Source organism: Phoxinus phoxinus, assembly GCF_949152265.1.
Source record: "Phoxinus phoxinus genome assembly, chromosome: 15".
Lineage (NCBI taxonomy): Eukaryota > Metazoa > Chordata > Actinopteri > Cypriniformes > Leuciscidae > Phoxinus > Phoxinus phoxinus.
Genome location: NC_136890.1, coordinates 7180424 through 7196692, shown reverse-complemented (window position 1 = coordinate 7196692; position 16269 = coordinate 7180424). Strand labels below are relative to the sequence as shown.

General features: G+C 38.2%; 1 protein-coding gene across 4 annotated transcripts in view; it reads right to left on the bottom strand.

The window, feature by feature from the left end:
* mfn2 (mitofusin 2) overlaps nt 1–16164 on the bottom strand; it is a 31696-nt gene extending 15532 nt beyond the window's left edge. Inside the window, exons 1-5 of one of the 4 annotated variants that reach the window (XM_079637366.1) lie at nt 16108–16164; nt 15710–15851; nt 9231–9409; nt 6362–6497; nt 5246–5408 (exon numbers count right to left, since the gene is read on the bottom strand). In XM_079637366.1, coding sequence (XP_079493492.1) covers nt 5246–5408; nt 6362–6497; nt 9231–9405 — 474 coding nt within the window. In that variant the 5' untranslated portion in view covers nt 9406–9409; nt 15710–15851; nt 16108–16164. Of the gene's footprint in view, nt 1–5245; nt 5409–6361; nt 6498–9230; nt 9410–14645; nt 15288–15709; nt 15852–16107 lie in introns of those variants that run through there. The other 3 variants (XM_079637367.1, XM_079637368.1, XM_079637365.1) reach the window with 3 other exon arrangements.
* Nucleotides 16165–16269: the final 105 nt, after the last annotated feature.

Here is a 16269-nt window from a genome sequence, read left to right as displayed (position 1 = left end):
ATAATATTAGAAAAGCTTTCCAGCATTAGAGAGACCGAAGCAGGAAGGCCTGAAAACAGATGCTGAGGTTTTGTTGTTTCTGCTCCATGCGAGTAACATGGTTTGGCTGTGTTTCATAAGACAATATATGCTGTTGTTGTAATGTTACAGGACAGTTCTGAGTGTCATTGTTTGTCTGGAGCTGGTGTGTTGCTGGCGACTAACAACAAACTCTTGCTTACATACTCGTGTACTGCATGTTAATTTTTGTTCTTCCTTGTCGTTTGTTCATTATCTTCGCTTAACTTTACGTGAAGCATTATTTTGCTTCGCTTCAGTTAAGATAAAGAGACATCCGATCTTGCATTGTGTGGGGGCGGAGCAATGAAGGGAGGGGGGTGTGTTTGTTTCGCTTACTGCACCTTTAAAGGGAGGCACACTTCTAAAATAACCTAGAGCCACAACATCTCAGAGCTGTGCTTTAGTGTACTGTCAGCACTGTAAAACCCCTCTTTAAAAAGTTTAGGGCCAAATTTACTACCAGCTTACGCCAGCGGCCAGCGCAAACCCTCTTTTGGCATCAGGATTTACTAAAAGTGAAAAAAGGCACTGAAAAGGTGTGGACAGTTATTTTTGCGGCTGACCTTATTGCATATGCATTCACGCTACTTTACCCTGTTGTCTCTTCATTCATCTCATTTCAACCAGAATGCACAGGTTTACTTCTGAGGTAAAAGAGAAATTTCTGAAGTCTGTTGCCGATTCTTTATATTTTACAGCATTACATTTAGATTTAATTTCTTATTATTTAATGTAATGATAATAATGAGATCAAATGGCTGGTTGGTTCTGTAACAATCAGTGGAAGTTAGTTACCTCACTTCCTGTCAGTGTTTGTTCGTGTTGCACACCTTGTTTCAAAGCTGCTGATTCCGGTTTGCAAGTGAATGGAGAAGGGGGAAAAAACTCCTAGGTAATAAAACAAACAAATCCGGCAAAGCTTCATCCAACCATAAAAGCTAAACTAAAGCTTATCATAGTCTCAGCTTTGGGCGACACATGGTTTGATGCCATGTGCCTGGAACTTCAAACTTCTAGCTACACAAAACTGGGCCTATTAAAGCTTTGGGTTGCTGACAAATTTTGTGTGATGTGTGTGATATCTATGGGCTCGCCTTTTAGGTGAAATACTTCCTATGCGACATTTTTCACTAAGTAAATAATTAAATAAATAAATGAGTATATATACACAAGTAAATTAATGATTCAATAAGTACCCTTTTGAATCCCCCCACCTGATAATAGAGTGCCTATCTCACAGGCTGACGATAGACAGATATGACTATGGACCATTGCACACAACACAAGTTGCAAGCACACACCAGAGAGTAAATGATCACAAGTAATAAAGCTACAAGACTTGGGGAACTGGATGACCTTTGGTGCCCACTCTTGGGATGGAGTGCATTTGTTTATGTCATCATGTGTGTACATGCACTCAGGCAGGACAGAAATGGCCTCTTTCAGACACTGCGAAAAGCATTAAGAGAACGACTGTGTTCCACATCCTGAAGAGTGTACATACACACACACACAAAAGCATCTATCATCCAGATGCTATGTCCACATTGTCTGTAGGCTAATTAGACTAAAATTAGCTAGTAACCATTGTTCTGTATGAATGTATGTTCAGTAAGGTGAAAACAAACCCCGACCAACGGCAATAGATGCCAACGGGTAACACACTAATCCGACCCAACAAACGTGTTTGTTGGCGTTTGTCTGTGCGATGTGAATTGGCCTTTATACTACAGTTCTGGTTAATTTATAGTTGTAGGCTGTAAGGACCTTTGCAATAAGTCAAATAAAGTGGCGAAGTGATATGGTCTGTCAAGCGGTCGACAGACCTGGAAATACTTCATAGCTATGCGTTTACTGGAAAATAATTGCACTCCTTAGAATGTTGTCAACCAATCAAAATCAAGCATTCAACACCCTTGTGGTACAATTGCAAATAAAGCACCATTTTCATCCCAGGCGCAGATAAAGAAAAGAACGCACAGATGAAACAATATAATAAATGCTGCCATGTTATCCTACGTTCAGAAGAAAGTGCCTATATAGTGATATAAAATTCACATAAAAATATGTGAATGGATACATAGCTATTGTTAGCTGCTGATATTATGCTTCATCTATTGTTGTGCAAATGTACAAGTCAACATGTTTCTTTGTTTTTCGGTTTATCAACCTATAAATTTCATTAGTCTCATCTCTACATGCTTAAAAGCAAGAATTAAAATGAATAAATATTTGCCGTAAATATTCATCTAATTCTGTCTTTCTCCTTTTCATGCACCTCTGATAAACTGGTAATAAGTAAAATGACATACTCATTCCCAGCATTCTTCTACAGTAAACAATGTGCTTTTAAGCAAAGCATGCACGTTTCCTCAGCCCTGTAATATATCAATGCAGAGGAAAGGAAAGGTCATGAGACGAGTCCTAAATGACAAAAACGTGCGACCTTGTGACAGCTGGCAGGAAAAGGCCCCTGACTCATGTGGGTTTAATTATAGACCGGAGCTCATGTACAGGCAGCCAAGATCTAGAGACATTCATTTAGCACAACACAAGTTTTTGCCTTATTGCCTATCACAGTCCACATCTGCTCATCGTTTTCCAAATTTATCACATTATCACTGATTTTCACAAACAAGCAGTTTACAATCAGTTCTCTCTAAAACATATCACACTTTTAGGCCACATTTACACTGCAGGTCTTGATGCCCAATTCCGATTTGTTGACTACATACAATTGTTTTGAAAGTTTCATCTTTTAAAAGTGACTGTGGCGAGCAGAACGAGGTCGAGGGATGTGAGAGAACGGCGCGAGACGAGGCCGGTGGCGTGATTATGATGAACGACACCTGTGAGGCACACCGGTCTCGTATCTCTCACAGAGGAGCGGAAGCATAAAAGAGGAGTGACGAATGTGAAGAGCGAGAGAGGAACAGGCCTGAGTTTATGTTGTGTTTTGTGTCTATTTTGTGTGGCCAGCGGTCGTCCACGAGGGGCTGCTGGCTTATACTTTCATTTTTGTATTTGTTTATTTATTTATTAAAATAGTTTGAATGTACGCCGGTTCTCACCTCCTCCTTCCCATAACATCTAACCTCATTACAGTGACCCATATCCGATATCTGCATTTACACTATACACACGAAACAACCCAAGGTACACACACTGACCCAGAATACTTAGGCCGAAAAGAAAGTAAAAATGGCGTCAGTTGCAATGGATGAAATGATTTTTGGATGGATGACTGGATGAAATGATTTTTGCTTTTTTTTTTTGCTTTTTTGAATTTTTGCTTTCTGCACCATCTTTAAAGGTCAGCAAACCATTGGGTTGAGCCCTCGTACTCCATTGAAAAGAGTCATGTGATCAAGGTGTGTGTCCACCTGAGTTGACGTCATTCGCCACTTTTACAATGACGTACGACTCGCATTGACGGGAATATCCGATCTGTCCACTTACATGGCAGATGCAAATGCACGTATCCGATTCATATCAGATTTATTTCCACATAATTGAATGAGGCCTGAAACCGATCTGAGAATAACGGAATCCATGTGCTTTTTTTCCTGCTTACACGTTCGTGGGTCATGTCCGATCTGTGCCATATGGGAGGAAAATATTGGAATTAGGTCACTTGAACCATGTAAATGCAGCCTTAATTTTAATTACGCTGTTATCTTATTTGTGAAACTAAGCATGTATCTTTATTTCATACGTAGGTATGTTTATTTTAGCTTGAAATGTGTACTTTTTCTTTTGTGTACTTTATTTTGTATATTATGTATACTGTGTGTATAGTATTGTTGTCACGATACTGGAATTTCTAAATACAATACCTTGAAAAATATAAATATTATTGACCATTTTCATAAACAGTGAAAAATTGGCACAACAACATTAAAGGCACAAAATTCGAACAGTTAATTTACTTTTGATTATAGTCAAAGTATTTTCTCATCAACTGAATCTCTGTCCGTGATTAAAAACTCTAAACGGGAGAATCAAACTGTTTTATAAACTGATTTATAGAGTTTGATGTTATAACATGTTAAATAATGCTGATCGATCTCTATTTTTCCCATTTTTTTACAAAAACTCCAGCGTTTAGAACAACGTTGAGTGCATTCTGACCTAAACGCCTCTGATGGGCCATTGCATTGAAAACGTTTCAAGAACACATTGTAAATAGAAACCATTGCTTCACAGAGCACTCACACATACACCCTGGAGTGTCTGAAAGCAGTTGAACTATGCCTCTGACGCGGTCAAACTAGTGTGACGACAAAGGGGTGTATAATTGGCTTACTTTCTTAAGAAATCCAACTTTCAACTGTTGTGATATTTCACGACATTCCCTGATTTTATAATGTCAGCAAAATTATTACACTATTTACCTATTGGTAAGCTAACAACAACACTCCAAAATTAAGTAGTGTGCACAAAAAAAACATACTAAATATATACTTCGATATAAAACAACATTTATCTCGCCTTATTCACCATCTTGGATTTATTTTCTCATTAGCTACATTTACAAGCACCCCCAAAAAATCCATTGGTTAGTTAAAGCCTTCATGTAAACACCTCAATGAGTCGGATTGAAAACGACAATTATACTCACGGAGTATAAAGTTTAGGGTTCATATGTACAGTGACAGAACTTTCAGAATCTGAAATTGGACTCATTCAGATTGACAAAATTTGGCATTGTCTTCTTCACGAAGGACACTTGATTTATGACCAGCCTTTGAGCTAGAAGCACACCTATGATGCCTTAAAATGCTGCCTTCATATACAGCTCACAAGGTTTTGGAACAGAGCATGCGTGTAGTGTACAGTGTAGGTTTACTCAGAATAAGTATACGGTTTCGGCTTTGTCAATATTGCAATACTACATGGTCTCAATGTTCTTGAAATCTGTAAGAACACAAGTTTAGCCCTTACAAGGTGTCTTCTCATTTGTCAGACTGAAGAGATTACACACCATCATTAACACATCCAGTGAGCAAAGCTCATTTATGGTTGCTATAGAGAGATGCACTATGTTATGCAAGAGGCCAATTTCCATTCCCATTGCATGGGTCTTATCTGACTGAACATGTTAGACGCACCCAAAGACTCAAACAAAAGAGATCCAAAATCACTTAGGAATGGCTGTATGACGATAAGAAGGAAGAGTTTTTACTTTCACACTCTTTCTTTCATCCGATCCTTCGGTGAGCAGGAAAGCCTCATTGCCATCGGTGCCTTCCACCCGTAAGAAGCAGTTGGTGGTGTGTCCGATTCCAGAGGGCAGCACTTTGTCCCAGAGCATGGCGTTAATGACGGAGCTCTTCCCGTTACTGGTTCTGTAAATGCAAGAGGTGTGAATTAACCCAAAGTAATTCAGTTTTGACATGAACACTTAAGCTGACCTGACAGCATTCTTGTACGCGGTCTGCTCTGGCTTGCGTTCAGTCCATGTGAAGTCATTTTAGTCATCAGCACAATCTCAGGGCTCCAGACTAACATTTGAGAGCAGTAGCACTGGGGAGTGGGGGGAATTTTAATCATAAAGGTAATTTAATCATAAATTGTTTATTTCTTGGAAGTGCACATTTGACAGTCAAGCACTGTGCTTGAGTTGAGATGCAGATCAAATAAATTTGTATTAACAACAGTAACATGTAAAACCCTAACTTTAATAGGGAACATTTTTACTTTTAACTACAGCTAAATGCCAAAATTTTACAGTACTCTCTATTCGATAGAGTGGCGAATATGGTTGGTCAACATAAGCACACTGGAAGTGTAAACTATGTCCAGTGTCTGTGCTTAATCTCTCCAGAAGTTTACACCAGTAAAAAAAATGTCTTTGTACTAGTTTACACTAGAGTTGCATGTATCTCTTAACTCCCTCACACAAGCGGTCGTCAAAGTGGAAAGCTATTGTTGTTGATGTTGCTTCCAGTAGTTTGTTTTGTTTTTTATTTGTCGACTGTGAAACCATGGACCGGGGCAGTGTTGCCACCTTCTCCACAAACTAATTAGCACAAAAAATGTCAAGGCATATATATGCAAGCTGAGCATACAGAGTACGCACTGTAAGAAAATCTGGTTGCGCAAAATGTACTAACCAACGGCTGCGCCCTAAAATGTCAATAATTATCGATACCGAACGATATGAAACATTATATCGTGATCATTTTTTTGCTAAATTGTACAGCCCTAATTAAAATATACTTTGGGCTTTAGTGCTACTCTGAACACGACACAAACTTTGAGTTAATGCTGTGAGGGGCAATATATATATTCACTGTACCTGCCGAAGAAGACCACCTTCATGTGTCTCCGAGACAAGACTTCGCCAATCCCTGACACTTTGGACAGGTATCCCCGCACCTCCGCCACCTGCTCCTCTGTGGTAACAGGATCCAGTTCTTCATTGCTGTAAGTTTCTGACATAGAAAAGAGACCAGTTCAACTACACTTGATATTTTCAATACTTCACCAACATTAAGAACTTTGAAATGTCTTTACAGTCAAGAGTCATGGTTGTCAATTATAGGTATGGATTCGTGGCCCACACCAGAAGAGTCGACCCTAAAGTCTCTAAAATATTCTGGAGTAGGATTTGTGAAATATTCTTAAGAATCAATTCCTCTAAACTGCTATTTTCTTCTTGTTTCTAACCTAAGAATAAATTCCTTTAAGAAGAAAACCGTTTAGAACATTCTTAAGACAAAACTTTCATGAAATTTCCTGAAAAGAACGTCCTTAAAATCTTCGCAAAAAACTTGTCTTAAATCCCCAAAGGTATTTTATTGGGTTATTTCAATATTAAGCATTACATTACTTACATTATGCAATCCCTAGTAATAGTAATATGTATTATATTATATGTGGACAAGTATTCTGAAGTGACACCATTGATAGATAATGTTTTTGCTAGCTGAATTCAAAATTCAGAAAGAACTCTACAAAAATAGGGTCCTCGGTTTTAATTTTACAAATACGACATTATGCTCGAAAGTCATATAACGCCAAAACCCGTTATTTTCTTCTTGAGAAAAAAAAAAACGTCTGTTTTTACAGAATTGCAGTTTCTTACAAATTGACCTATAGGGCTGAGGGAATATGGGTAGAACTTTTTACTGCCCTAGTACTTCAGAAATCCCTTTAAAGGTATACATGTGAATTGAACATGGCACAATAGCCTTTATCATCACAGTATGCTAATGCTTATCTAGTGCAAAGGATTCATCAATATGCGGATCGAGGACTGTTGTGTCTCTCCAGGCACCGGATGGTCTCTGGCGAGACGTTTGCACCTCAATGACACATCTGTACCATTTGCTTCACAACACACGTGCTCACCACTACAGACTACTGATATTTATCTCCACGTGTGCTCTAATCTAACATGTAACTATGTTATGTTTGGTCTCATCTGACAGCTTATAAACTGAACTGAATGGTAGTGAACTTAATAGTACATTAGAAAACTTTAATATCTCTATCTAGGTACTATTGCTTTAAAAAAGCATTGAGGAGAATGTGTTAATGTTCTTCTCCCCCTCTTGATCACCACCCATTTGCCTCATCTTTTGGTTTCCTGCCGGTCGGTTTTGGTGTTGGTAGTCCACTAATGTTTAACAAAGCTTTGGTCAGGGTATAACTAGGAAAGGTAACTGATGATCTGGGAGAAAGGCTTTAACCCCGCCACTCCCGTGCACCGGTGCGTAACCTCTACTATGAGAAAGGCTTTTACGGCCTCGTCTGCACAGCAGTGCATTATTTGTTACAACTAAGTTTTCACAGTATGTTGTTCAATTCTACAGTCTGTAAATAACTTTGCCTGCTTTAAAGGCTTTAAGAATTCCTTTTATCACTGATGATGTTGAAAGCTAAAGTGATTATAACTTTCGTTATCTAAACGTTCAGGTTAAATCTTACGTTTTCCTATCAGTTCCAAGAGAGACCCGTTAAAGAATAACAACAACTTTAACGGAGTCAGATTAATTATATTGGAGTCAGATAAATAACTGAATTATGCACGTCATCCTTCAACTGCTTCTTGTTCAGATTATTGGTTCAAAATAGCAGCGTAAGCTTCCAGCCTTACAGAAAATTCTTATGAATTTCAATGTAAACCAATGAAAAACAATTCCAGTTAAAAAAATTAAATGTCATATCACTAAAGCCCCTTTCACACAGAGATTCCAAAATATGTTACTAGCTCCCCATCCCGGCATCAATCCCGGGACGTGTTTGCGTTCAAACAGAAGGCACTAGCAATTTTTACAGCAATTTCCCGGGATCAACGCATGTTTGAAAGGGGCTTGTGAAAAACATTAGAAAACTTCTCCTCAACAAGCAGCACACAAATGTTGAAGTTAACATCTCAGGGTAACGGCTAGATCTGGTTTTCAGCCCCATGTTTGCATGTGAATGCTAATTTCGAGAAGCTCAAAACTTTGTTTACAAAATAAATAATAGGTTAGCAATTAAACGTTACATCACAACTATGGAAACATTTGGATTCGTGAGGAATGAGAGAGGTACATGATCCCAGTGATTTAAGCCATTTGTCAGCTGATCTGGTCACACGATTTTCTGCGAATTTAACAATAATTCCATTTGCAGGGGATTACAAACGTTTCTTACTTTCGCTCGCTTTTAATTGCTGTACATTCGCATTCTACATAGTGGTGAAGTAGAAAAACTCAGTAAGTCTGATACCTTTTTACTTGCACGTCCAAATCTATTTAACAATTTATGCTATCTATTTAAGCTTTGGCAATTTTGGCTAAAATATGACTGACCTCAAATAAACCTAATATAAAATCCTCCAAAATCCTTCCAGTTAAAAGCTTGGCCGACTACTGAAACAACTGCCAGGGTAGATTGGTAAGAAGTTACTTTAGGGTCATTATTTGTAAGAAGATAACCTGAGGTGTTCATAGAAGAAAGTCTTACAGTCATGATACGCTGACTAAGCCATGCTTTACCCTGAGCCTTCAGCCGTCTCCCAGTTTGTTACGCATTACATAACCTGTCTTTTTTATCGAAGGTATGCAAGTCAGAATGAAACCTGTTTCTCTTATCAGCTTGACAGATGTACAGCATGTGCTTTTGAGTTCCTGAAACAAGGAGTGGAACAAATTGCCAAGGGAAATGAAAGCAGACACCTTCCAGAAAGGCTGAGCTTTCTTTGATGTAGGCCCCCAGCTGTTCAAAGATGCCGTTGATCTTCTTCTTGGCGGTGACGAAGTGTTTGAGCGGGGAGGCGTTCACCTCAGCCATGAGTCGCTTGTCCTTCTTGCCGATCACACTGGTATTGGGTCGTGGGAAAACCAAAGACATCTCACTAGAAAAGACAGAGATTTTTTTTTAAAGCGGCCACAATGAGGAGGTGTTCCGGGTCTATGCCTTTGAAACTTTGTCTAAATACCTTCTGGTGGTATTAAGACATTAAACTCTTTAATAATGAAACATTAAACATATATAATACTGTTCATATTCCTTATTAAGGGATGAAGGATTTAATGTTCACACATTAATCTTGTAAAGAGGTGAAACAAAGGGATTACACACCCACAAGAGTCAGACATGTTTTGCAAATGAACACATAAAATACGCAATACAAACACCTGGATACACTCTCTGTCACATGCAAACAACACTCCCTGACAACTACTCAGAGAAAAAAAACATTCAGGTATGTTTTTGTCTAACTGCATTGCTCAGAGCTATTGTTTAAGTCCCATGTGTTAATGGGAAATGCTGTGTCGCCAGAGTGCCAACAACACATTATGCACAAGCTGTTCTAAATGTGCTTACTACAGTTTCTAGATGAGTTGGTTTGAACTTTGATCAGTGATATGTAAAAAATATCCTATCCATAATCACCTTAAAAAATATCGGATATCAGATTATATCGTCTACCTGAGCCCCACCCTGCCGGAGACAAAACTGCAGACATTCACCATAAACCTGTTCAATTTGGCTGCACTTTAACTTTATTTCTTTTTTTAGATTACAGCAAAAGTATAACGCTCCCAACATGCTATAACGAAGCAACCAACAGTGAATGAGATATTCAAAGCCCCATCATTTCTTCATCTGTTTGCAACAAAACTAGGGCTGTTAAAATATATCTGTGCAGGTTTATGTACATTTTAAGGTTGGTGATGTCACTAACCCGGGAGGAATGTCGTGTAGTCCCTACCAGCCGTTTGTTGTAGTCCTTAAAGGAGAACTCCGGTCAATTTTAACATTGAGCTCAATTTTTAGTAAATTTGGAGTGCTGTCAATACAGAGAACAACGACAAAAATCTGTGTTGCCTACACCGTGTTATCCTCTTTTTAAAATGTGCACCCTGTTGACTTCAATGGGGCAAATTTTAAACCTGCTTTTAGCCTCTTAACATCCTTGATGTGTCATACAAGTGCCCAGCCATGTTGAGTGATTCCTTCAGAGTGAACACGAGTGAATCTGACTGCAGTAGATGTGAAAGATATGAATAAAAATGATGTTATTTAAGCCAGCGCAAATACCTGTATTTACATCCTGTTTTCGGTCGAAGTCCAAAGTAGTCGATTGTCGAGTTGATCATAGGTAACTAAACCTATGCGCGTGAACTTTTTTCTTTTGTTCTTAGATTAATATTAATGACAGGTGGCAGCGGGAACAGAAGGCTGCTGTTAAAGGGGTCATGACATGAGAAACCAAATTTGCCTTGATCTTTTGGTATATAAGAGGTCTTTGTACCATTTAAACGTCCTGCAAGTTTCATAGCTTAAGACGTCCTCCCCATTATAAACGAATCATTTATTTAATCAAGCTCTAAATACAGCTCGTTCTGGATCCATGGTAAGAAGTGACGTCACGGTACGAAGTGACGTACCAGCGTTTGCATAATGACCGCCTCCAGCAGAAGACAGTTACGCTTTAAGCGCAAGGCAACTACGCTCATTTCGTATCGTTGTCGCGCCCGCCTCACAAGTGTTCAGTCGACGGACAGCGAGTGGGTCTGTGTACAGGGAAATTACGATGCCGCAGATGTGCTGTTCCTGGCTGTGGACAAACAACATCTTTGAATACGCTGCGAAGGATCCAGTCGTCAGGGAAAAATGGATGCACTTTATTTTTTGCGGACGTCCCAGTCACGGCAGTGTTAGTTTAAGCGTTTGTTCTATACATTTAAGGATGACTGTTTTGAGGAAAAAATCCCAATATGATGCTTGGCTTTGCCAGAAAACTGTTGCTCAAAGATAAGTCCGTGCCGACTATTCTGGGCTCAACAACGACGACGCAATCTTACTTTTTACCATGGCTAATATAAACACATTTGTATAAGAGAATCTTGAAAATATGTCGCCTTTCTAGTAGGCCTACATGTGATTAGTTAAATAATGTTAAACTGTTAGCAAATTAAGCTATAGGATAATTATGCAACAATAATCCGTTTTCAAGTGTCTCGGGTTAATTTTTTTTTATTAATTCAAAATAGTTTCACTTTCCATGTGGACACGAGCTGATCCAGTCTTCGTTGTTGTGGTGATGGTTCATTTTCCTCTGATTCCTCATCCGATTCCGGCTCAAACATAATAAGGTTTTATCATTGCAAGAGCCATCGCTTCGCATGCATCACCCGCTAATAAACAGTTGCGCCGAATCCGCAAATGTTCTGGCTGGGGGCGTTAATAATTGATGCATAGCACTGACGTTAGCCAATCATAACAGTGGGCGTTAACACTGAACTCTTAAAGGGGAAACACCCCCAAAACAGACTGTTTGAATCAGAGGATGAGAAACCGGGTGGGAAAAGGTCATAAATCACTACATTTTAAAAGTTTTTTGTAAAAAAAACTATAGTAATACTATAATTGCACCTAAGGGAACATAATAATAAAATAAAAAAAACCATGTCATGACCCCTTTAATGCTCGGACCCAATATAGGCCACTGTTACACGCTTTCTCAACCGTTTACGTTTACTTAATACAAAACCAACTGTGTTCACGGGATTTCTCTGTACTCTGTGGCTCTCCGACTTGCAGCACAGAAAACAGTGCTGAAGAACAGCAACAGAATTGAGTTATCTTTCGAGTCTTCTTGCGCTTGAAGAATGGTTTAAAATCACATTAAAATGCGCACACGGGAATCGATAATCAAAATCCAAATTTAAATTTCATTACAAGTATTCCTGACGTTAAGTATCCAATTCCAGAATTGGAATCGATTTTCTATTCTCAACCCTACCAACTATATAAAAAAATATTTAATTCATGCTATTGCATGTGAATAAAAATGTGTATATAACTATAGGGCTAATGTGAAAGATATTTGTAATTTTTCCGATATTGCCAATGATCGTCTGGGAACTGATTGTTATAATCAACATTGTGATACTTGCGAGACATCGTTGATATACAATAATATTGTCATATCGCCCAGTCCGCCGCAATATATCAGTCTACTCCATAAATGTTATTCTCTCTTTATTCATGGATGCAGAAGGAGCTCATACAGCATCACAGTTAAACTTTATTCAGGATCATTAATCACTAAAGGGGTGGTAAAGTATGATTTCACTTTTCTAACTTTAGTTAGTTCGTAATGTTGCTGTTTGAGCATAAACAACATCTGCAAAGTTACAACGCTCAAAGTTCAAAGCAAAGGAAGATATTTGCTTTTAAAGAAAAGGACTTCAACAAACGGCTGGTAGGGACTACACGACATTCCTCCGGGATTAGAGACATCACCAACCCTAAAATGTACATAAGCCCCGTCCAAACACACAGTCCATGTTGAGAAGAGGAAGAGTTGTTGTATAAGAGTACATTTGTGAGTCAGCTCAAACTTTAGCATCCATCTTTTCACATGCAATAGAAAGTCACTCTGTGTGCATCTCACAACAGTTCCTATACGAGCGATTCATAGATTATCATGACAGAATATTCTAATTGAAGATCGTTAACTCCACATCAGCAACATAAATTCATAAACTAACCATTCAGAGACGTCCTGTTGCAATCTACATGTTGTCACTTCTTCTTGAGTATCTCAATCTTTGTCTGACTCCGTTTTAACATTAAAGGCAGAACAGTTTCTGTCATTTTAGTGTGTCTGCGTGAGGTAATCGCAGCTGCGAGCGAACACACACACACAAACTCTTGAAACCCCGTCCTCTGCAGCAGCTCATTTGCATTTAAAGGACCAGGCACAAAACGGTGTGTTTTTGCAAACCCTCAAAAAGTGACAACTTTAACATGTTATATAAAAATATCTGAGGGGTATTTTGTGCTAAAACTTCACACACACACTCTGGGGACATCAGAGATTTATTTTACATCTTGTGAAAAGGGCATTTTACCACCCCTTTAAAAGCTACAAATTGCATTTTGTTTGTTTATTTAAGAGTTAGGCCAGAGGCAACATTACTGTAATACTTCAATATAAATAGGCCTAAATAAAAACATTAAAAAACAAAAAAGAAAGTTAGGTCTTCTTTCTTGTACCGCAAAATATTTTGAGCCATTGAGACCACATTACTTCCTCAAAACAAGCCACATTTGGCCATCAGTTCCTGAGCATATTCTCAGCTGTACACTATACACATTCAGTGCTGGTAATGCCAGAGTTCTTCTGAACAACTGAGCGGTGTCGTATTAAAGAGTCTGGACCTGCAGTTGGCAAATACGTGCAACATGGGGCGTTCATGTGCTCTGGAAAGTCACCTTCAATGAACAGGCGAAGACAAATGCAATGTCAGTAAAGCGTCCAGCTGTCTGCACTTACAAGGTAACCACCAGACATCAGAGAAGTTGACTTTACCTGATCTAACTACCAGCAAACCTCCACCGCATGCCAGTAATCTGGACACTGTCTGCTGTGTGTATGAATATTAAAAACAAAATCACTGTATTTTATTAAGACTGTTATATAAACAGTACAGCAGTGTGAAAGACAATTTGTTTAACAGTGAAATATTCAATGTCTCAAGTAATATGGGATCTGCAAAGCATGTATAAAATTACACTAGAATTAGACAAATGTTGTTTTAAAATAGGTATGACATGTCATTCTAAAATACATTGTTTGTAATATCATGCCGAAAATTAAAACTTTGCAAATGAAAGGATTTGCTTGAATTATAACTAGGCCAGAACACCTTATTAAAACAAGGGTTGTTCCTTATAAATAATTGAACAACAGTATCTGCCAAAACACTATAACTACTACAGATAGTGTTCGTATACTAAAGATCTATACATGTCACACACACATGTATTTTATCAAGATCTTGATAAGCAGAGGAAACACTCCCATACACACTCCCTTTATATTGTGCAATCCTTCTTACAAGTTCACATTGAAATTCTCAAACTTTCAAACAATATCTATTAATTTACACAATGTCCAAATTACTAACATAATTTTGGAAATACTGCTGGTAATGATGAACTGAGAGAGATTTGTTGCAGCTGAACGTTGTAACGTTAAACATGTTTAGAAAACACACACATTTCACCAGGCTACAATTGCTAAAACAAGAATAAAAACATAAGTTACTATTAATATAACAACACAGTCTTACCTGGCAGTGCGTGTAAGAGTTTATATAAAACAGTGGCAATCAAATAAGCTGTGTCAGCTCCCCCGGCATTTGCTCTTGCAGTGACCGATCAACTACGCTGTTCGCTTTAAACCCAAATAAGAGTCTTGATAAATGTAATGATCCTTTTAGAAGCCATAACATACAATTATATATCAGAGTCACGACTTTCACGAGATCAATGTCACTGACAGCAGCGCGCGACTCCAATCCACTCCTCCACGAGACTGAAATCAGCACGGGTTAAATGTGTCTAAAGCACGTGAAATATCCCGAAACAAACACCCACAGCACCTTCCTTGTCTTCAGTTCAGCTCTAACAGGTTCAGACGGACTGATATTCGAGTCATAGTTCCAATGAGGAGTATTTTCACCACGAACTCAATGTGAAAATACAGCAGCGGTAGCTCGCGAGTCGCGACTCCAATCCACTCCTCCACCACACCAGACCAAGCGCCGTAATAATCACGTGATTGAATTTTACATAGATTCAACAAGCCTAAATGTGTAAAATATAGCATAAAAATGTAATAAACTATATCATAGTATAATATATATTAGTATTAGTATAGTACAATAAATTATAAAATATAGCGATTTCAACTCTAACCACCGCCCACAAATGCCTCAATACAAAACCCCGCCCCCAAAGATATGTAAGCCAATCCAATGTGAGTAATTCGGAAAGTGCAAAATGAATGACCGGGAGAACGATTCCTATTAGTTGAGAAAGGGCGGGCCGGTCCGCCTCCTCTTGACACTTCGTGCTGCCATGGAGAGACTGACTGTCATATTAGAGACATGTGAATTTTTCTGTGATATTTGTCGTCTATATTAATTATATTTCTTATAATATATATATATATATATATATATATATATATATATATATTGTCTATATACGAGTCTAAAGCGTTATAATATTCCTAAGAAATTGAAGGAGACATGGTGAAATTATAAACCTGACATGCAATACCAACAGTTGCTATATTCACTATTGTATATATTATAATCAAATGTATTATTTTCTAATCAAATATGCTTACCACCAAGGGCGAAGTGATTATATCTTTAGTCAACAGTCCTCACGCATGTTGATCCAGCGATGTCCTCGTAGTAATCTCAAAAATCCTCTACTGGACGTGCTTTCCCAAAGACTGCTGTTGATACACTACAGACTGAATGAAACTGAAACAAGATCCGTAATAAACGAAATAAATGTTCAAGCACTGTTCATCTGACTATTGACCACCAAAGCAACGCTGCTAAATTACTAACTTGACCAAAAAAAGCTGATGTATATATTTGACAGCAACATGATGTGTTTTTAGCTTGACGTTAAAGATAAATATGCGTTTTAATAATGTATTCCTTGTCTATCTAACAGCTCTGCTATTACTTGGTCGCCATTATCTGAGCTTCTAACGTTGGTTAAATGTCTTACGTCATGTACGTGCGACGGTTTTCATTTGACAAAAGTATTTTTCTTCCGCACGGGGGCGCTTAGCGGCACATAAAAGCCTCTTATATACTCTATATAATAAAAGCCTCTTATATACTGTATATAATAAAAGCCTCTTATATACTGTATATAATAAAAGCCTCT